This window comes from Zonotrichia leucophrys, chromosome 9 (assembly GCF_028769735.1).
Source record: "Zonotrichia leucophrys gambelii isolate GWCS_2022_RI chromosome 9, RI_Zleu_2.0, whole genome shotgun sequence".
Taxonomy (NCBI): Eukaryota; Metazoa; Chordata; class Aves; order Passeriformes; family Passerellidae; genus Zonotrichia; species Zonotrichia leucophrys.
In genome coordinates, this window is record NC_088179.1 from 4,189,586 (window position 1) to 4,211,189 (window position 21,604).

Consider the following 21,604-nt stretch of genomic DNA (forward strand, 5'->3'; position numbering starts at 1 on the left):
TAAACCCATCAGACTTGCCTGTGAAACATCCATCAATGGGAGAGAATCTCCCTTTTTCCAGCAGCCAGGCATTTACCAGAAACAAGCTGTGAATCAAACCAAGCCAAAATGGACACATCCATTGTAGGAAAACAATTAAAAACTGCATTGATTACATTGTAAAAACAATTAGACCACCCATCTCGGGTTCTGCAAAAGGTCTAAATTGTACTTGCATTGCAAACCCCACCCTGGGTTATCATGGAAACACGGCTAACATGAAGGCTCTGAAATGTCCTGGGGTCCATCACAATGTCACATCCAACAGATGGTGGTCTGGATTAGAGATGTAGTTCTTATGAAGCTGGAAAAAATCCTTCCCCCCTGGCAGCAGCAACAGCAGCAGGGAAGGTGTCAGCGGGCAGAGCTCAGGTGGTTCCGACTGTGTGAAAACCTGCAAGGAACAGGGGACAAGGGACGCTGGGCAGGGCTGCTGCCTCTGGCCCCACTGCCACGTTTTGCAGTCCTGACAGACAACACCAGCACTTTTAACAAAAAGCCAAGCTGGTTTGGTGCTTCTTCAGGCTTTCAAGATTCAGTTTTAACCTAGTAAGTAGTTTTCAGCACTGATGTTTTATGGTAAGAAAGCAAGCAGGTCTTTGAGGTTTTGCAAGCCCCTCAAAAAAACAACCATCTTTTGTTGTTCTGATGTTTCTGCCCTGTGCAGCAGTGTCATTTCTAGGCTGACAGAAGTGAATGATGCTGGAAGCTGTCTGCAGGCACCCACACACATCCACCTGCACCTCCTGCTCACTCTTCCTGGCTGCCACAGTGGGCATCAGTGAAAGGCTGGATTCAATCTGGGACACCTTTTCCAACCTTAATGACTCTCTTCTATTCAATAGGAACCTGAGTTACAGCACAAACATTAACCCACCAGAAAGAAATGCTTACAAAGCCTGAGTTCAAGGGTGTAAAGACTGAATAGTTTGGGTTGTGCTTATAGGGGCAGCCAGAGCACAGAACAGCTGCTTTTGGTATGGTAAAACATTTCCAGCCTGCTAACCAGGGAGGAGCCAAATGTTGAGTTTCTCTCATGGTAAGGAAAGGGTGAGATTTAGGGAGAAAAGCCAAACTCATGTTAAATAAAGGCTGGTAAATCTGTGACCAGGTTAGCTGTGCTGGTACCTGCAACACAAGGATGTGACTGGACTTGGTGCCAGCAATGGAGCCAAGTTTGACCCAGCAAAGAACTAAATTCTACCAGACTACATTCCTTCCCTGGTTTAATAAATAATTCTTGCAGGAAAAGTACACTTTGGTGTACACCTAAAGGTGGGCAAGCAGTGACTAGCTGCACGTAGTGCTTTAAAGCACATTCCCTGCAATGAAACAGGTATTTATTAACAGAAACTTTCTATTCCAGAAGCAAACCCAGTGAGATTTGCAGTCCTTGCTGCCTGGGTAATGAGCCCAGCAGGACACCATGTGTACATAGATTTATGTGCAAAATGAAATGAACAGCAGCATCTTTCTGTGCCCTACAACATACACCTACACTACAGAAACCTGCCCAGTGTGAGGAAAGGCTTCTGAGGCAAAGGAACTGTTGCCATTAAATGCAAGCAGTCAGAAGAAGTTCACTTTTGTCTGTATGGACTTTGCCCAGCTGTCAGTGGCAGCTCCACCCCAGCTCAGCCTCGGGCACTGCTCACCTTTGGACCCTCTCCACCATGTGTGCTATCAGTTTGTCAGAGATGCCTGGGCAGGACTCCTCGGCCAAGCTGAAGGCATTCTCCAGCTCCTCCATGGCTCCCACGTTGCCTCCAGTCTGTTTGTGCTTATCTTTGAGCTGCAGCCCAGAAACAGAGCATTAGGTCCTCATTTTGTTGCAGAAAGCACAGGTCAAGAAGTGCAGCACTGACATTAAGGCTCTTTCCCATCCCACCAGGGTGTAGGAGGCACCCACACTCCACTTAAAGGAACCAAAACCAGCTCATTTGTAGGTCAGCAAGGTAGAATTCCAATGTCTGGGGTTCAAATTTGCCTCCAGGTACTAAAGGCAATCAAAGCCCTTACCTAACAGGATGTATTCTTAAACTACATGTTGCAGGGAATGGACCAACAGCCCTGAAAACTCATCACAGCACAAAGAACTCCAGGTGTACCTGAGGCAGTACAATCACCTTTGCTGCTGATGACAGCCCAGCACTCACAGGCAGGCTGGGCAGAATATACCCAGTGCCAGGAGTCAGTCACCACCACTTTTAACCACCACAAAAATGCCTTGAGCTGCTTCTAGTGACTGGGAGGCCACAGAAAACTGCCACACCAGGGATCCTGAGCCCCTGGGCCTCCAACACTCCTCTCTAAGAGAGCTTTACCCAGGGGGCAGGGGAAGAAATTGCACACACCAAGACCTCCACACACAGCACCTACATTAGCTCACATCTCTCATGGCCTCTACTTGCACAAGTTTCCAGTTGTTACCTTGAAATAGCCACAGCTCTGTTGAGAGGGCACCTGACAGGTCACTGGTGCTGAGCCTGAAGCAATCTGTTGTTGGAAATCCTACATTTCCACCCCCAGCAGCAGCTCCCCACGAGCTGCTGATCTGACAGCCCCTTCCCCAGGGCACCAGCACACAAGGAGCTGAACAACACTCAAGCATCCTGCTGAACAAGCAATGTCTGCTCCAGTTCAATGAAGCTCTCATCAGGCCCTGCTGATTAAAGGGCTTTCCATAAGCCTTGCAGTTCTTTCCCTCAATTCCAGGATCAACCTTTCCTGTTGTTGGAGCTCACCTTTTCTCAGAAAGCAGAACACTGTGAATGCTAATCCCCAGCTGCAGTCATGCCTGTGCACCAAGTCCCTGCTGGGAACAAACAGTTCCCAGCCAAAAAGAGCCACTGCCTCCCCAGAGGGGCACTGTTCCCTGCCACAAAGCTGGGGGAACAACCCACACACACCTCTGCTCAGTCAGAGTGGCAGGGGCATGGAGGGCAGCTCAGTTACTCATCAAGGATACAGATTTCTTAGAGCAAAAATAGCTGTGATGCTACATCCAAGGATTTGATGTGTACCTACCAAAGGCTGCCTGCCTCACAATAAGCACAGGGTCTGTCTGTCCTGGAGGTAAGGAGCCAGTTTACCATCAGCCTTTGATGCCAAAGCCCCTGAACTTCAGCCCAGCAGCCTGTGATGGGAGCAGTGTGTGCTGGGCTGTCTCCTCCCACTGCAAAGAGCTCTCTGGAGGCTTGCAGGAGTTACAGCACTGCACTGAGCTCAACCTCAGCAGGTTTAAAAAGTCATTTTACCTCCCTGCCCCACAATGCTTCCAGATTTGCAGCTACCCACACCTGTTAATTGTTGTCTTATATATCCAGAGTTCTATTATCATTATAGTGCAAGGGTTCCATATTGCCAGAGTTTCATATCTCCTTGATGTTTCTCATGGGCAGCTCCTCAAGCACTGACTGTTCCTGGTCCTTGCAGCAGCCAACTGACTCCTGATCCCACCAATCCACTCTTTTATATCATTTGTTCCTATTGGCTACAGCTGTGGCCTGTTAACATCAGGCCTGCTCCTAATCTTTAGTAATTGGCTCAGCTGCAGCTCTTTGGGGGATAAGATTACATTCTGTACCACCTTCATTTACCCATACTGTGTCCCCCTACAGTTACTGACTCCTCACGAGCTGTTCTCAATGTTACATCCAATAACTCACAGGCAGGAAGGCAGATGAAAGATTACAAAGAACATCTCAGTCAGATTTCCATTCACAATCCCAGCTTCAGCCCCTTTGGGGAATGAAGGGATCAAACCTAGCTGGTTTAAAATGCAATCATACAACAGTGAGGAGGACAAAGTTTTCAGTTCCTTCCTACCAAAAGCAAAGAATAACACACACAACCAGCAGAGAAGCAGATTTCCAACCTGGAGAAGTTTTCTTTCAAGCCCCCTCTACTGCACACAAAAGCCAGGTTATTTCTGAGACTGCCCAGAACCCCTCCTGCTCCTAATTTTGCTCAGTGAGATTTTCAGAGCCAGCAAAAGTCTCATCAAGGGAAAGGGGGATCAAAAAACTGGGGCAAGGGAATCAAACCAGCAGAAATGAAATGTCTGAGAAGCCACTTCCTGCCTGGAACTGGTGCAGCAAGGTGAGTAAGGAAAAGCACAAACTGCATTTACAGCCACATCCCTGAGCACTCTGCCCCAGGGGGCTCCTAAACTGAACAGAGACCCAGACACCAGTGACTGTGCTGCACAAACAAACTGCATCACAAACCAGCATGGCTTTAATGTGGCTTCATCTCATAGCTCTGGGCATACAAGAGCCAGGTCAGTGCCCTCATGCTCTGACTCTGAAAGTCAAAGCACAGAGAGGCTGGTTAGATAAAATCCCAATTTCCAAAGCAGAGTGGTCTCAGGAGCCTGCTTTTCAGAATGACCTCTGGTGCCTGCCATGCAGCAAACCCTCCTTCCACAGAGCAGCACACCTGAGAACAGAGAGTTAAGTCAGAAACTATTCCTGGGAAAAGCACAGCTCTGTGCTGGGCCATGCCATCAGGATCCAGAGAAGGAACTCCTCAGGACCAGGAAAGGGTGTCTGTCACCAGCAGACACGAACAGAACCCTGACAGGCAGCTTCTAATTGATTTCTTCCAAAGCATAATCTCCTGGAAAGAGCAACCAGAGCTCATAGCCAGCAGCCCCCTTATGATTATCCTTCTCTTCCCTGTCAGCATCACCCAGCTGGGAAGGTGATGCTGACACAGACACCATCCTGTCATTAATGGCAGCTCTTACTCCAACTGCACATCCCCATCCAGACCACCAGGCAGGGCAACTGGGTCAGTTTTCTGAACAGATTTTCTCTGCCTGCCTTCCAGAAGCTGGGTGCCAGGGAACTCCTTGGTCTTGGCACTCTACCAACAGCAGTCTGTACAGATCAAGAAATGGTCCAGTAACCAGCAAAGCCAATTCCTGCTCTAACCCACCCACCTTCCCCTCAGTAACTCTGCTGTGGACATGCACAGTGACAGGCAGCTCTAACAGGAGCTGCACTTCAGCCACAGACATCAGAGCTGCCCAGGCACCAGCAAGCCTAAGATGCAGGTAAGAGACAGATACTCCTCTATCAGATCCTCACCAGAACACAGATTGCCAGAAGGGTAATGCCTTTCTTCCAGTACAAGTGTTTTCAGGAGGACAGGCCAGGGACACACTCACTTTCCTCTCTGAACTGGTACAAATACTTCAGAGTCCCTTAACCCTACTAGACACCTCTCCACACCTCCCTTCTCCAAATCCTTCCCATTTATCTATGTCAGGTATCTCTTCATCTCCAACCAGCAGAGACACCAAGAAGGTTCTACTCACCTCCCCAAAAACTGGGTGAACAAGTGTGGAGAGACACTGTGACCGTGGTTGCCTCTTGATGGGCTCCGTAGGCTGGAAAGCAACAAGAGAAGAAGTTACAAGCACAGGGAAAAGCTTCCAGGGCACATGAAATATTCAGCCTTTGGTGAATTCACAGCACCTCCACAGCAATCCCATCACCAGATCCCGGGAAAGCCACAAGTCACAGTACCCTGATGATGTGGAAGAGGCAGCTCTGCAGCACCAGCCCTTGGTGCCAGACTGAAGTAAATTTCAGACACAAGATGAGGGCCTGGTGGCTTCCCCAAGACACCCAAAAGCTCATGTTAGTTCAGTCCACTTGAGAAACACCAGACAGCACACAGACCTTCTGGGAACCATGCAGAGCCATTCCTTTGTGCAGCTTGCTCAAGGAATTGGGGCGAATGGTTGGTGGGAATGTCCAGATTGGACCCTGGTCTCCATCCTCTGCATCTCCATCACTGCAAATGAAAAGGGGAAAGTCAAGACAAAGCCTCAGCTCCATACATTGGGGGTTTGCCCACAGTTTCCCAGAATCACAAGTTCTCCCCACCTGACTGCCATATTGCTGCAGGCCTTCAGGCTTTTCCCTATCCCAGAAAAAATTCTGAAGAGAAACCACTTCAGTCTCTACTACACCTAGAGAGCATCAAAGAGATCTGAGCTAAGTACATCATGTTTCCAAATCACCACATCACCTCTCTGATCCAGCCAGCTTGAAGAAGTTTCTAGTGCTAGTTAAATTTAGGAGAATTTCAAGACAACCCAAGCTCACAATGCGAGGAGCCAGACTTAGATGTCAGAAGCCAATTTCCCTGAGTGCTTGGTCACTTGAGTGCTGCCACAGGTGAAGAGCAGCACTGTGACACCACAGAGCCCTCACCACAGTTCCTAAAGCCTGGAGCTCTTGTAGTTAATGAAGGGTGCATAAAATACAGGCCACAAGAGCCTTGTTCTACTGGTTACACACAGATAATGTTTTGTGTTACACTCAGCAAAGAGGCTCCACAAGTTAGGACCAGAACAGAGTCCCACTGAACAGGAGGTAACAGCACTCACTTGCTGCCACAAACAAAAGCTCCAAGGTAAGATCTCAGGTGGGAAAAGGACCTGAGCTGTTTGCAGTAGGCCACCCTGGGGCAAGCAGGGGCAGCAGGGGCAGCCTCCATGCAGAAGATGCACGTACATGTCAGAGTCCCCAGAGCTGGAATCCTCTCCGTGGCCCTCTGACTTCCAGCGCTTGAAGCGGTCGATGAGCTCCATGAGGAACGAGGTTTTCTTGGTGTAGCGTGTGATGAACTTGTGCTTCAGCAATTCTTTAGCTGTTGGCCTCTGGAGCAGAAAAGGAAAGCATGTCACATCTAACCATCCCTGCACACTGAACACACACTCACTGACTGCTGCTGGAGTCACAGAATATCCTGAGCTGGAAGGGATGCACGAGGATCATCAAATCCAACTCCTGGCCTTGCTCAGGACAGCCCCCAACAATGCCATCAATCCCCAACAAAGTGCCTGAGAGTTTTATCCAAATATTCCTTGAACTCTTGGCAGCCTTCAGGCCATGACACTGCCCTTAGGAGCCTGTTCCAGTGCTCAAACACCCTCTGGGGGAAAAGCCTTTTCCTAATATCCAACCTAAAGCTGCCCTGACACAGCCTCATGCCATTCCCTTAGGTCCCACTGTGGTCAGCAGACAGAAGTGATCAGTGCTCTCCCCTCCTTGTCCCCTCATGAGGAAGTCCAGCTCATGTGTCCATCCTGTAAGCTCAGCAATTCTATCTCTGCAATTCTGAAACCTTCCTGTTGAAGGGAAGGGCATTTTTGAGCTCTGCTGCTTTTCCCAAATTCACAGGTGGGCAGCAATACTCACAAATCTAGGATCCTTGTTGAGGCAGGCTTCCACAAACTCCTTGAAGGGCTTGCTGTGGTGACCCTCAAGTGTTGGAGGGTTGTTCTTGGGGATCAAGAAGAGAACCCTCATAGGATGCAAGTCAGAATTTGGAGGCTCTCCCTTTGCTAGTTCAATAGCTGTGATCCCAAGGGACCAGATGTCTGCCTGGAAAAGAGAAGAAAAAGAACCCAGAACAGCAAGGAACAATTCTAAAACATGAAAGCACAGTTTTAGGACAGCTAATCACATAAATCAGGTGGGGCATTTCATGTCTGATATACAAACTTCTTCAGCAGAAGAACAGAAACTTCTGCATCATAACAGAAAAGAATAATTCCTGCAGTAAGCAGCACTCCCAACCCCTGTTTCTGTCCTAGCACCACCTCATGTATGGCAGCCCCAAGCAGCAATCCTGCCCCCAGCTCACCTTGAAGTCATAAGCAGACTGTTTGATGACCTCTGGTGCCATCCAGAATGGAGTCCCCACAAAGGTGTTCCTCTTGATTTGGGTGTCTGTCAGCTGGCCAGCCACCCCAAAGTCAGCCAGTTTCACATCTCCTTGTTCTGAGAGCAGCACATTGGCAGCTGTATGCACAAATAAGAAATTGAGTCTGCTGGCCTCTGAATCACCTCCAGCCCACAGAGAACTGAATACTGAGCAGAGCCCTCCTGGGGGATCCCCCTTCACCCCAGTGATAACCCTCAGCCTGGATTTTCAGCTTCAGACCCATTCTCATGCTCTGAAGTCCACTGGGTGACATGGAACAAGCTCAGGCACTTTGTTGGATCAGGAGGGGAATATTGGTAAGGTAGGAGCAGGGGGCAGATGTGAAGGACCACACCATCAATTAGATGTGACTCCTGGCCACACAGAGAAGGGAGGGTAACACAGTCTCTAATGCTCCTGATTTTTTTTCCAGAGTAGCATTCAGCCCAGGTTAAACAGCAGATCCTTCTAAAGAGCTCAAGGCCCACTCTTGTACTGGTTCCCACTCACTGATAAGACTGTAACATTGTGCAAGTTTGGGAATGGGGGTTTCATTCTCAGACCCCACCTAACAACCTTCAGCATTTCCCCACCACTGGCAGCCAACAGCCCTACACATCCTGCAGTGCTAGAAACATGCAGCCTCACATAGCAACAACATCTTTTCTCCCAGTCTCCCTGCACGAGGTTTCTGTGCCCTGAGTGCTCACACCCCCTCCTGCAGTGGGTGAGAGCAGAGAGCACCTGGCCCAGCTCCCCAGCTCTGTCCCTCCATCCTCCTGCAGAACTCTGATGCTCTGGGCTTGCTGGGACTCTGCTCCTTGAGAGGCAGATGCCAGCTCTGCACACCACACGTGGCCAGGGACTATAAAAAACAGCAACAGGATAAGCTGACACAAGCTGCCCTGATTTTCTAGGGCTGTGAACCCTGCCTGAGGACAGCTCACTCCTGCTGTGAGCTACAAGCACAATAACCAGCACACACACCCCTGGGGTCCAGCAGAAAAGCAAATGTCCAGACACAAGTCAGCTAATATCTGAGCATGCCTTTCACTGACTCCTTCACTTCAGCTCCAAACTCCAAGTGCCAGAGGAGAGCTACAGATCCTCACTGCTACTCTAAACCCTAAAGACAAGAAAAGCATGAGTTGTAATACAGTGACAAGCACCAGATTCACAAAACAGCAACTCAACAAGAAAAGCAGCACTGAGAAACAGTCTTTGAAACCTTGCAGATTATGGTGAATAAAATACCTCTGAGTGTGATGTTACTAACATCCATTACAAGAAAGGGAGCTGAGCCTTTCAATCTTACCTTTGATGTCTCTGTGGATCTTTCTCTCTGAATGTAAATAATCCAAGCCCTTTAGGATTTCTCTCAGGATAGTAGCTATGTAAGTCTCCTCCAGTGGTCCTGGCTTCAGCTAAAAAAAGGCAGAAAGATGATTTAAAAGAGGGTGAGTGATGCCTTGGATTTTCCAGGCTCTCAGTTTGTTACTTGGAAACCTTGGCCAAGCAGGTTGTACTCAGCAGGAAGCACCTTCCTGCACACCTGATTTAGGTGCTACAAGCAGAATGCTGGTGTCTGCACCTGGAACCATTCAATGGCAAAACTTTGGGGGGTTTTCTGCTGGCCTATCAGTCTGTTAAAGGCTTCCCAAACAAACAGCAGTTCATTTCTCACTTTGGCCTGGGAATACACTGGCCAACAGAACATTTTAACAGTTTCTCTTGTTCAGGTCTCTCTGCCAGCATGCAAGTACTGAATTTCAGCCTCTGAGATATCAACCCTCAGGCTGTGGAGTATCAAAGCTCTTCTCCTTTCCATCAGTTCTCCTCTAACCAAGTCCTGCCCTCTCAGTGCAACAACTGAGGTTCTGACACTCAGGTAACTTCTGCTGATGACAGAACACCCACTACACCTTCCTCCAAGCCACTGTAGGCTCAGCAGTTTTTCCTACATCATTAGTTATCCCTCTGGAAAAATGGGCATTATTGTCCTAAAGAGAAGAGAAAAATGCTGTGACAGAATACAGTGCAGTGCACCTTTGCCTGTGGGTAAATTCTGCATGTGTATTCTCAAAATTTGGGGTAATTTCATCACAGACCATGTCCTTACTGAGCAATACCATGACTCTGACTAGGTGAAGTACAGATTTTACTGCTCAAAACCAACTGGCTGTGCTCACTTTTCAGTTCACTGGCTCTTTCCATCACACAGCAGCACAGCATGGACAACAGTGCTGGGACAGCTGAGCCCCATGAAAACATTTCCTGAGTCCTGGGATAAGCATAACCAACATGTGTGTCCTGCACTGCTTACCCTTGGGCACAGGGCTGCCTAAGGGATGGAATGTGGCAAGAGTGTGTCTGGCTTATGGGCACTGCACAAACCAAGGCTTCAGTCAGTATTTTTCATAGTCCAGAACTTGCCACTTACTCACCAAATCCAGGGCTGAACCTCCTCCCAGGTACTCCATGATTATCCACAGCTTAGTGCCCTGCAAGCAAGAGCACAAACCAAGAGCAAATACAGTAATAAAAGCAGACAGAAAAGTGAGACACCCACAAGGCAGCAACACACAAGATTTTCCTGTACACAATCCCAGAGCTGCTGCTCTCAGGGGCTTAAGGAAGGAGCCCCAGGCTCCCTCTTTTCTGCTGACACAGCATTACCTGCCCCCAGCACATTGCTAACTCAGTCTGCAGTTTCACCTGGGCAAGTGCCCCTACAGGCACCAGACTGCCCAGCCCACAGATAAGCTTATCCCAGGCTGGAGCCCTTTAACATCTCTCCAGCAGCTCATCCAGCATAAATCCTTCTTGGCAATGGCAGGGGAGCATGGCAGCCTTTGATCTCATTAATAGAGCTGCCAGCATGAAGGGCACAATCAGCAAGACACTCTTACTCCTCAGAGAAGAGATTCCATGCTGAGGCTCCAGGGTCCCAACAGAAGATAAGCAGCAGGTCCATGAAACTACAGCAGAAGGCTGAGAAAATACATTATGGCCTTTAAAAAATAAAGGAGGAATATTCAGGACCTGAAGAGCTCAGGAACTATTTGCTGCAGTCCCATTGTTACATTCACCTCCAGCAGCCAGCATGGATAGGCCACTTCTGATCAACACTACCTCCATCAGGGATTCCTAAACCTGCTCTCAGTGGAAGCAGTATTAGCACTCCTCCATAGACTCAGCTCATATACTCTTCACCTTTTCTGATGAAATATGAAATGAATGAGTTTCAATCTCCTCTTTTTTTCAGAGGCATAAATCCCTCAGTGGTACTGCCTTAACACTGTGCTATTCTGGAAAAGTATTCCATCAACTTCCTTTCCAGAATTGTCAGACCAGGGAAAGTTCAGTCTTCAACAAATAACTTGCTCTCCAGTGAAGTGCCCTGCTCTGGGTACCACAAAGTACAGGGCACCTCATTTCCAAATGAAATGTGCCAAAAAGCCCAGTCTGCTATCAAGTGCACATCAGTGCAGTGAGCAGAGGCACCACTGCTCCTGCTGCCATGCTGCCACTCACATGTCACTTTGCAGTGCCATGTGCCACCACCCACTGCAGCATCCACAGAGCAGCCCTCCCTGTCACCATCATATTTTCTGAAAAATCCTCTTTGCCCAGGATTCTTCTCCTGGGAAACTGAGAAGCCCCAGAGAAAAAGGAAAACAATATTATCTCATTTGTTTCTCCTGTGTTTTGCTGCTTTGGAATGTGGTTTGGAGATTGTCTATCCAACAGGTGGTTGTTTGATTGGTTTCATGTGAATTGTTTTTACTTAATGACCAATCACCATCAAGCTGTGTCAGACTCTGGAGAGAATGATGAGTTTTTCATTATTAACTTTTAGCCTTCTGTAAGTATCCATTCTCTATTCTTTAGTATAGTTTATTATAACATTCTTTAATATAATCTAGATCATAAAATAATAAATTAGCCTTCTAAGAACATGGAGTCAGATTCACCTTTCCTCTCTGAGAATACCACACCTCCCCATTCCCAAACCACTGGCAAGGAGCCACCCTGGTTTGTCCTACCTTCAAGTAGGAGCCATAGTAGCGGGTGATGTAGGGGCTGTCACACTGGCTGAGCACTGTGATCTCCTGCTGAATGTCCTCAATCTCATCCTCAGCCTCCTCCAGGTCAATGATCTTGATGGCAACCACCTCCTTGGTGCGGTTGTCGATGCCTTTGTACACCTCCCCAAAGGAGCCCTTGCCAATCCTCTCCAGCTTGGTGAACAGCTCCTCAGGATCCACCCTGGAGTGCTAAACCACGAGATGGGAGAATTCCATTCAGTTCCCAGGCTGCAGAGCACCACACACACACACACACAGCTCATCTCCATATCTGTGCAGCACCCACTACCTTGATAAATTCACCTATCTTAAACAGTCTTAGAAACTTAGCACGGAATATATCCAAGATTAGAACTTTTCCACAGGCTTTCCAACCCTGCAGACCACAGTGGGGGAGGAAAAGGAGGGAAGCCCAGCATGAGAATGTCAGCAAATATTGCTGGGGAAAGTGTCAGCTCCATTGGGACAGGGCTGCTCAACTGCAGGCACCAACTGGTGCCTAAGCAGCTCCATGAGCAGGCATCTGTTCACACTTCAATACAGACCAGCAAGGGGTACCAGAACCAGATTTCTCCTGGAGATCTGATGAGACAATGAGCACAAGCAAGAAGCCACATAAAAATATTTCCCTAGTTAGCCTTCCTGCACTCAAAGACTGAAATGATTAGAAAGATCTGCACCCTTCCCTACTTGTCTGGAGGGTGAAATATTACAGTAATCTGAATTCACATTTACTGCCTCCTCTGCTGCAGCCTGATTTCCAGGCAGCTCCCAGCACAGCTCTCCTCAGATGTTTGCAGATGGAGCCTCACATCTTTTGGAAGGTCAGCAGCAAGGAGGAGGCAGGAGAGCAGAATGGACACTCCATCCTCCTGAGCTGCTTTTCTGCACCAGCCTCTTCTCTAGCTGGCACCCTCAGATGCAAAGGCAAACAGCATCTCCTTCATTAGATAAGCACATCAACCAGGCAGTTATTAACAGAGAAATACTGACCTTTTAACAGCAGCTGCACAGTTAATTCTTTATTAAGATATGGGTAAGAAAGGGAATAAATCACAGTCACTTTCTTATACTATTTAATTCAGTCCACCTGCACATCAGGAGGTCCTTCATGCTACTAAAATGCTCTTTGTGATTAGCTTTTCTGCCTTTTTTTTAATAGTTTGAAAAAGAACCCTGAAAAATATGGCCTGACCTTAGGAAGCAGCCAAGCCATCAGAAGGAATTTTCCACACCCAGAACTTCTCAGTCTCACCTCCAACACGTCACCCAGTGAGAGTGCTCTCTCACAAGGGCCTTGAGCTGGCAGATTTTCTCAGAGAACACAGAGGCTGCATTTTTCCACCTCACACCACGTTCTAGCAGCAGGCCATCACTGAGCAGCCCAAGGTGTTGCTTAATGATTAAGCCAGTCTGTCATCACAGGTTGTTTGCCTTCTGTGCATTGCTGCAAGCCAGGCCCAGGTGAGTTTTACAGGCAGCTCACTCAACAGGATTTCCACACAAACTCCAGCCCAAGATATAGAAGGATAACCAAATATCCTTTGCATCCATAGCAACACCCAAACAGGCTGAACTTTGAACAAATGCACTGGAAACAGACTAGAAGGGATGTTCAGAGATAAGAACTGGAGATGCATAGCAGAGACTGGAGAGAGGGAGGTGGGAAAAAGAGGATTTGAGCTTGAGAAATGTTAGGGGACAACATGAGAATGATGACCACAGGCAGGGAGAACAGTGTGACCAGTCCAGGCTCACTGCAGACCAGGAACAGCTTCCACCTGTTGACCAACTTGGAGGAAGGGGCAAGAAAGTGCCCCAAACATGACTGTGCACAGTGACCTACTGCACCCTAAAAATGCCTACAACACATCAGCCACTCCCACACATCAAGGAGAAGGGAGAGAAAGAGGATCATCTGCTAGAAGCACTTGATCAGCTCAGAAAAGAAACCACAACCCACATGAATAGTGCAGAGAAGCAAATCTTCATGAAAACATTCCTCCCCTCCAATGTAACTTTTCCATGAGGTAAGAAACAGGAAAGTGGAAGTAACTGCTCCCCCCTCAGACACACCAGAGAGTCAGGACTGATTTCTCCAGATGAAGACATCAAACATAAGATCACTGGCTGTGGCAGGCAGCTTTAGGGACAACCACCACTTTATGTGGCAGGCTCTGTCATCATGGACAGCTTTGTAAACAACCTTGCAGACCTGGATGTTGGTTTATCCTGTTTTCTGTAGAACAAAGGAGTTCAGGTAGGTGTGGTGGAGGAGACAAAGCCTCTGACAAGCACACAGAAATTTTGCCCAAGGGACTCAGGAAAACAACATCACAGATGGGAAGGTGAGACAGGCCCACCCCCATTAGGGTGGAAATATGAGGATATTTAGTTTGTAGGTACTGGATTTACCTTCCCAATAGTGACCTGGAAATGCTTTAGAGCTCACAGGTGACAGGGCAAGGGTCTGACTCTGTGGAGGGCCTGAGGATGAACATCCCTCAATGCACTGGCCAAAACTGCAGAAATCAGACCCATCAGACCCAGAAAGAGTCCAGGGAGCCAGCACAGGGCCAAGGGGTACAGAGTGATTCCAGCCACAGTTACACTGTGACACACCACACACTGCTGGAGGAGCACAGTTTGCTGATGGATTTCTTCCCTTTCTATAAACAGGCAGGAGGAAAGAGGCCCATGCCCAATTCAAGCAGGTCAATGTCTGCTCAAGAGCACACCTTGTGAACACCACAGAAGAAACTGCCAAGTGACATTTTCAGCAACTCTGAACTTCCAGAACAAACTAAGATGTCCTGTCTGCAGGACCCTGTTCAAAAGCCCTTGCCCAGTAAAAAAAAAATCCAGTTTGAGACACCACAGGGTGATCTGTGCTGACAAACACAAATGCTCAGATGTGTGGGCATAAAAGCCTCAGCACTCATCAGAGAGCAGCACAAATCAGGAATGGGGAGCTGTGGAACTGCCCTGCTCTGTCAGGAGAGAGAAGGATGCACTCCATGAGCCTGATTTCCCCAACACACCTCCACCATAGTGAGAGCTGTAACAAGCACCATCCCTCCCTCTCCTAAATATAACTTATCTCAGTACCAGTCATCTTGTCAGAGAACCACCCTGGCTGGAAATCTTCTGGAATTGCAGTGCTACAAACACACCTGGAAAACTTCATTAGTGGGAAGCAACAGAACCCAGATGAAATGCTTTATACCTGCTTAAATGAGCACAGATAACCCCAAGCAGCTTATTAGAACCTGTCACCTTTGCAACTGCTCACCAGCTTGGGTTCTTCCCATTTTTCTTCCACATTCACAGAACCCATCAGAGCTGAAAAACGGAGCTCCAGCAGCAGCAGCTGCTCCTTGTTCTACATGTAAAGCCACCAAGGGATGATCACTACATTGTAACTTTTTCTTTGGCTGACTGCTTGTTACACAGCAGATCTGAAGCAAAAAGCCTCCTGCTGCTCCTCTCCACTGAGAGCAGCCAGGCAGGCACTGGAGATGGCTCAGGCAGGCCTGGGCAGGCTTGGGAGGGAGAGCACACAATGCACCAGCTCAGTTTGAGTGCAGGAAGGGAATAAGCATGAGAGGGATGGTGACAATTTCCTGGTTATGTGCTCCACTTGTGCCCTCTGGGATCCAATCTCACAGCACAGGAAAGAAGGATGCTCTGTCCTGACAGGTGTGGGAGTGTTTGCCATCCTGACTGATGATACCATGTTTTAAAACAGACCAGCTCACTGCAGCCATCAGGAATTGCAGAGTGCTGTGAGACAAGCCTGGCAGCAACACTGCAGCTGCTTCATGGGGAAAGAATGGTTTTGGCAGCTCTGCCACCTCCAGCTGCTCAGACATGATAGCCACAGTCTCTGAGAAGATGTGGATAAGTACTAGAGAAGAAGGGTAAGTATCTGCCCTCATTTCAAAGCTACTGCCTGCAAAGATAAGCTGCATATTGGGAACAGAAACAAACAGCATTTGAAGCAGCTGAAGATCTTCTCTCTGGGCTGTGTCCAGCTGGATTTTACTCTCAAAATATTCAAGAGCAAGGATCACGCCTACATTTGTTGCAAAAAACACTGAGGGGTGCTTGAATCCTTTTGGAAATGAGAACTCCTTAATCTTGGAATTGGAATCACTGTTCTACATGGGAGAGCTCTGAAACAGAAAATTGTCAAGGCCCCAATAGTTTATTAGCTGAAGCTGACCAGGAATGCAGCAACTTCAAAGGGTTTCTGTGGAACCACAGCCACATTTAGAGTTATTTCTGACTGCAGCACTTTCCAACCAGCCACACAAACAAACAAACATAATTCTGCTTTGCCAAACACAGTGCAAGAAGGAAGTTGGTTTTAATAGAACTCATCTGCTCTTCTTTTTCCCTCATTGTCTCCTCTGCTCCCCAATTTCCCAGCCTGCATGATGAACACTCACCTCTGGGCTACCAAGAGTCTCTCTGGTGAAACCAGCTTTGTACCTGGAACTTTCTGAAAGCTCCCCTATCTGTATGAAATCTGTGCATAGCTCTCTGCAACTGCCAAAACCTGGGACAATTTTGAATTTCTGGAGTATAGAAAAGAGGGAAGTTTGTGTTCAACACTTTGAAACACTGTATGTCTGAAACTCCCAGCTCACTTCACACACAGTGTTCTTTTGCTTCAGGAGATGAAGCATTGTGTAGCCAAAAAAAAACCTAAATGGCTTCTCCAAGGCCAGGTAAGGAACAACAAATGTAGAAACAGAGCCCAAATCAGAGCTTTAAGCATAGGAACTAACACAAATCCATCCCCTGGCAGCTTCAGACCAAGACCAGAGGCCTGCAGTGCTGTGTGCTCGCACAAAGGGAGCCAAGGAAAGAGAGCAGAAGCAGCTGAGGCAGGGAATGGCAGCACACAGGCACAGCAGCCTGGTCTAAGGTGACTCTGCCCATCAGCACCAGAGCTGAGAATCAGACACAAGCCAACCCTCTGAGAGCCCAATGCAAGTCTCAGTCTTGCTTTTCACAGCACCTCCCAGTGCTCCCTAAATCCCAGGGAAGAAAACTTCAGGGCAGCTCCCAGTGCCCTCCCAGCCAGCCTCAGCTACACCAGGGATTCCTGAAAAGACTGGAGAATGGACAGCACAGATTGGTTTTCTATGCCAAGAGCAGACACTCATGACATGACAGGGTCTGACAATGCCTAACATTTCCATAATAAATCCAGAGCTGAAACCACCAGAATGCTGATAAGCTTCAAGAGTGAATGCTGTGTACAAAAAAAACCTTCAGAGCAATCTCCTCTGCAGCTCCAGAACTGTTTTCAGCCCTAATCAAACAGTATCCTTCCCTTTCTCCCCCTGTACAGTGACTCACCCAGGCATTATATTCACATTTAATTCCACACACACTTTGGGGAAACAGCTGATGTGAAAGACAGCATGCAAACTGAGGTGCATTGCAAATCAATTTTAAATCAGTCAAGGTTCAGAGAAAGCATCAGCCCAAACCACTAAAGCTTTTAGTAATTCTACACCTAGGAGCAGAACAGAATAATGCCCCAAAACATGGTTTAAGAAGACCTGTGCTCAGTATTGACATCTGCCAATAATCAAACACACCTCACAACCAAATTCAGAGGGAAGAAGATGCAAGCCAATACTATTAACGTGCTTTAGCTTTTAGTCCCAAATCCTGGCATCATCTTTCCACACTCCTCTTGTGAAAATGTCACCACATCAACAACATTTAACCACATCCACAGAGGCTGACATCTCTTGGAAGAGTTATGACCCAGTATCAAATATCACTGCCTCTTATGCAGCAAGGTTACAAGCACCATTTTTCTGAGACTAATGCCATGAACACGTTTTTCTGCTCCCATTCCTAGACTTCCCCTTCCAAAAATATTTAGAAAGCCAGTGACTCCTGTCTCCCTAAAAAGAACACCCTGAATCCCAGAGAAAGGCTCCATAGTGGGTGAAGAATTCACTTTCTGTATGGCTGGCAACACACCATTATCAGCCCAACACCAGGTACAGTCAGGCACAGGTCAGTCAGCCAACAGGAGTAAGCTGAGACCTGTGCAACAGAGATAAAGAGTGGCAAAAAGTGATTTTCTCGTTATTTGTTTGAAACCCTTGTATCAAGAGCAAACAGCATTATGTAAACCCTCAAAGAGGGTTTTAAAACAAACTTTTAATCAGCACTTACCTGGCTAGCAAATTCTCTCAGGTGAGCCATGCCTACAGGATGGGGTTTTTTGCAAAATCAGGGAGGATTAGGATGTTGCAGCACAGCAGGAAAGTGATGATTTCTCCACTGGTCAACTGTGACAAGCAAGAATACAGAGCTCTCAAGCGAGGTTCTTGGAAGCTGGCTCATTCCCCTGAAGAGTTACCTGCATCTTTTTTCTCTCCTTCATCTGAAGTGCTCCTTGAACCTGCCAGCAGGTTCTAAGTATGCCAGGCCCTCCTTGCACAGTGCATTTCTCAATTCTCTACAAAAATGCCTCCCAGATGTGGCAAGGAGCCTCACTCTGATGTTACACACTGACCAAGTCCCAGGCTCCATTTTCCCTCAGCATGCTGCCCAGTATTATAGCTAACGCCACAGACCTATTGCCTCACCACCACTCCCAGCATCTTCCTCAGCATCATCCTCAGACAGTCATTTTCTCCTGCTCCTCCTCAGCAATCCCCTCACTGGGAGCACTCCTCTGCTCCCACAGTCCCCACTACAGCTCAGCTGCTCAGCACACACCTTCCACTTCATGGAGCCCCAACCCTACACCTCACACCTTCCTCTTCAGGGAACACCAATCCTGCACCTCACACCTTCTTCTTCAAGGAGCACCAGTCCTGCTCAGCACATACGTTTCTCTTCAGGGAACACTAACTCTGCACCTCACACCTTTCCCTTCATGGAGCCCCAGCCCTGGACCTCACACCTTTCCCTTCATAGAGCCCCAGCCCCGCACCTCACACCTTTCCCTTCATAGAGCCCCAGCCCCGCACCTCACACCCTTCCCTTCTTGGAGCTTCAGCCCTGCACCTCACACCTTTCCCTTCATGGAGTCCCAGCCCTGCACCTCACACCTTTCCCTTCATGGAGCTCCATCCCTGCACCTCACACCTTTCCCTTCATGGAGCTCCAGCCTGCTCCTCACACCTTTCCCTTCATACAGCCCCAGCCCTGCACCTCACACCTTTCCCTTCATGGAGCCCCATCCCTGCTCCTCACACCTTCCCCTTCATAGAGCCCCAGCCCTGCACCTCACACCTTTCCCTTCATGGAGCTCCATCCCTGCACCTCACACCTTTCCCTTCATGGAGCTCCAGCCTGCTCCTCACACCTTTCCCTTCATGGAGCCCCAGCCTGCTTCTCACACCTTTCCCTTCATGGAGCCCCATCCCTGCTCCTCACACCTTTCCCTTCATACAGCCCCAGCCCTGCACCTCACACCTTTCCCTTCATACAGCCCCAGCCCCGCATCTCCCTGCTTCTGTTCTCCTCGGCCCTTCCCTCCCTGTACCCCAGCCACAGCTGAGCCCCAACCCAGCCCGGCCCCTCGGCCCGGCCCTCTCCAGGCCCCCGACCCCCGCATCCCCCGTCACGGTGCGGCCCCACAGCCGCCCTCCACCCCCACTCCCGTCACAGACACCTCGTCCCGCCTCACACCTCAGAGATCTCCCCCCTCCCGCGTCCCCCTCGCCATCATGGGCTACTCAGCGCGCCCCGCCCGGCACCCTCACAGTCCCTCCGTGGCTCATCGCCGCGGGCCCGCCCGGCCCCGGGCGCCGCCGCACCTACGGGCAGCGCGGCGCGGCCGTCGGGAGCGCCATGCCGGGCCCTGGCGCACGGAGCCGCCGCCGCCCCGGGCTGCCCCGCGACACCAGGCACGGCGGGGGGGGAGCGCCGGGCCGGGCGCAACAACACGGCGCGGCGGCGGGGGAGGCCGCGCCGCGCGGCACGCCGGGAGATGTAGTTTCCACGCCGCTCCACCCAGCAGTGAGACCGAGTTTCTGGACTGCAATACCCAGAATGCCGCGCGCGCAGCGGCGGGGCGGAGCCGCAGGGCGGGGTGGCTGCGCGGGGGTGGATGGGGCGGGGAGTCCTGAGGCGCTGGGGGCGGGCGCTGCCCAGCCCAGCGGCTCCGCAGCCCCCTCGTCCCGGCGGGGAGGAGGTGGCGGGACAGCCGCTCTTGTGCTCCCGGCCCGGCCTCACGGGGCTTTCCTCTTGCCAGCCCTTACGGGACTGTGCCCGGGAGCCCCCCGGGTGACGCCAGGCAGGCCCGCCCTCAGCTGTTCTGACCGCTGCTCGCCGTGAGGGTGAGGGGCTGTCCCCTGCTGATGCCCCGGGACTGCCGGCAGGGCGGGAGGAGGAGAGCCGAGGGGACCGGAGCTCCCTCATGGCCTCGTCCTCAGCGGGGTTGGCATTAAGGAAACCTTCACGTGCTGTAATGTCAGTGACTGATTCACGTTTTTCAAAGGAAGAAAAAAAATCTAACTCAATTTTGTTAGCTTCTTACCCGGCAGCTTTACCGCTGGTCCTGCACTGAACAAATCAGGCACAGCTGACACACAAAGCCTTTATCACAACCGGCTGCTTCTAATGGGGAGCTGGTGCTGCTCTGAAGCACAGGTGAGCTGTAGCAAGAGGAGCAACCCTGGTGTGGAAAATGCGTATTTTATGATTGGCTTTTTGCAAATATTAAAATTAATATTAGATGTGTTATGTTAGAAAGTAATTTTCTTAAGTAGTATGTTAAATAAAGTTTTAGGTTATAACATAGTGTTAAAATAGAAACTATGCTATGGAAGATACTTTTTTTAAAAGAGAAGAACGAGCTACTCCCACTGAGATAGCAGCCACAGGACACCTAAATATTTCAGAAAAAAAGAATTTATTGCTTCATTATCAGAAGAAACGAACTTCTTCCCGCCTTGCTCAGCCCTGAAGATGCTGTCAGGATTCAGAGGAAGAAGCTGGCACTGACCAGAGAGAATCCTGTGTTTGAATGGAATTTATGCATCATGTATGAGGTGTATGAATATGCAACAGGCTGTTGCTTTTAAGGGTTAATCCTCTGTTCATGTGTGTACCCGGACTGTCTGTAACTCTTTGTTTTTATTGTCTCATATTGTCCTAATCCCAATTGTTCAAATTTCTATTACTCTAATTATGTTACTCTTTTTATAACCATTTATTACTATTAAACTTTAAAAAAATTTAAAACAAGTGCTTGGCGTTTTTCTCACCTGGGACTGTTGCTGCCTGGACAGATGGGTCTGGCAGCCGCCAGCAGCTCCCCCACATTCCTCTTATTCCCTCCTGCATTTCCTCCCTCATCCATCTCCCTTCTCTTTGTTTCCCTGCCCCTGACCAAATCAACCAGCACTTTGAGGTACCTGAGTGCAAACATCAAATAGAGAGAGTACAGCTATCAAAAACTCCTGCAGTGAGATTCTGGCTTTGTATTTAAACCAGCTGTGCCTTGCTGGAAGGTTTGCACAAAGCTCTTGCCTGTTGGATCCTTGGGTTGCTGGAGCTGTGAGTTTATACCTGCAGGTGCAGCCTTCTAGCCCCACAAAATCAAACCATCTTGTCTCATAAACAACCATATTTCAACATGATGTCTTCACTATTGCAGCATGGCACCTTCACTGAAGAGATCTATGAAACCAAAGCTTCATGTGAAGCAGGAAAGCAAGGAGAGTGAAGTTCTGCTCTGCTTCCACTGCAGCAAGCACCAAGGG

General features: G+C 49.0%; 1 protein-coding gene across 3 annotated transcripts; it reads right to left on the bottom strand.

Moving 5' to 3' along the window:
- Positions 1 to 89: 89 nt before the first annotated feature.
- On the bottom strand, positions 90 to 19,790 carry STK25 (serine/threonine kinase 25). Of its 3 annotated transcripts, none has more exons than XM_064721099.1 (12): positions 19,655 to 19,790; positions 18,060 to 18,175; positions 11,811 to 12,041; positions 10,209 to 10,265; positions 9,080 to 9,188; positions 7,705 to 7,862; positions 7,257 to 7,442; positions 6,570 to 6,715; positions 5,730 to 5,844; positions 5,363 to 5,434; positions 1,695 to 1,831; positions 90 to 433 (listed from the first exon to the last, which is right to left on the bottom strand). In XM_064721099.1, exons 2-12 carry the CDS (start codon positions 18,087 to 18,089, stop codon positions 394 to 396), a joined length of 1,281 nt encoding a protein of 426 aa, XP_064577169.1. In that variant the 5' UTR covers positions 18,090 to 18,175; positions 19,655 to 19,790; the 3' UTR covers positions 90 to 393. The 3 variants fall into 3 exon arrangements, with proteins under 3 accessions (XP_064577169.1, XP_064577171.1, XP_064577172.1); XM_064721101.1 differs by having other exon boundaries at positions 19,659 to 19,762; XM_064721102.1 differs by having other exon boundaries at positions 19,601 to 19,761.
- Positions 19,791 to 21,604: the final 1,814 nt, after the last annotated feature.

Bases quoted from the DNA above. Each gene is read 5' to 3' on its own strand.
- STK25 (XM_064721099.1), bottom strand. From the start codon at position 18,089: ATGGCTCACCTGAGAGAATTTGCTAGCCAG. The intron at 12,042-18,059 runs GTAAGTGCTGAT...CTCGTGGTTTAG, and splicing joins TGAGAGAATTTGCTAGCCAG to CACTCCAGGGTGGATCCTGA. The intron at 5,845-6,569 runs GTACGTGCATCT...TTTCATTTGCAG, and splicing joins AGCTCTGGGGACTCTGACAT to TGATGGAGATGCAGAGGATG.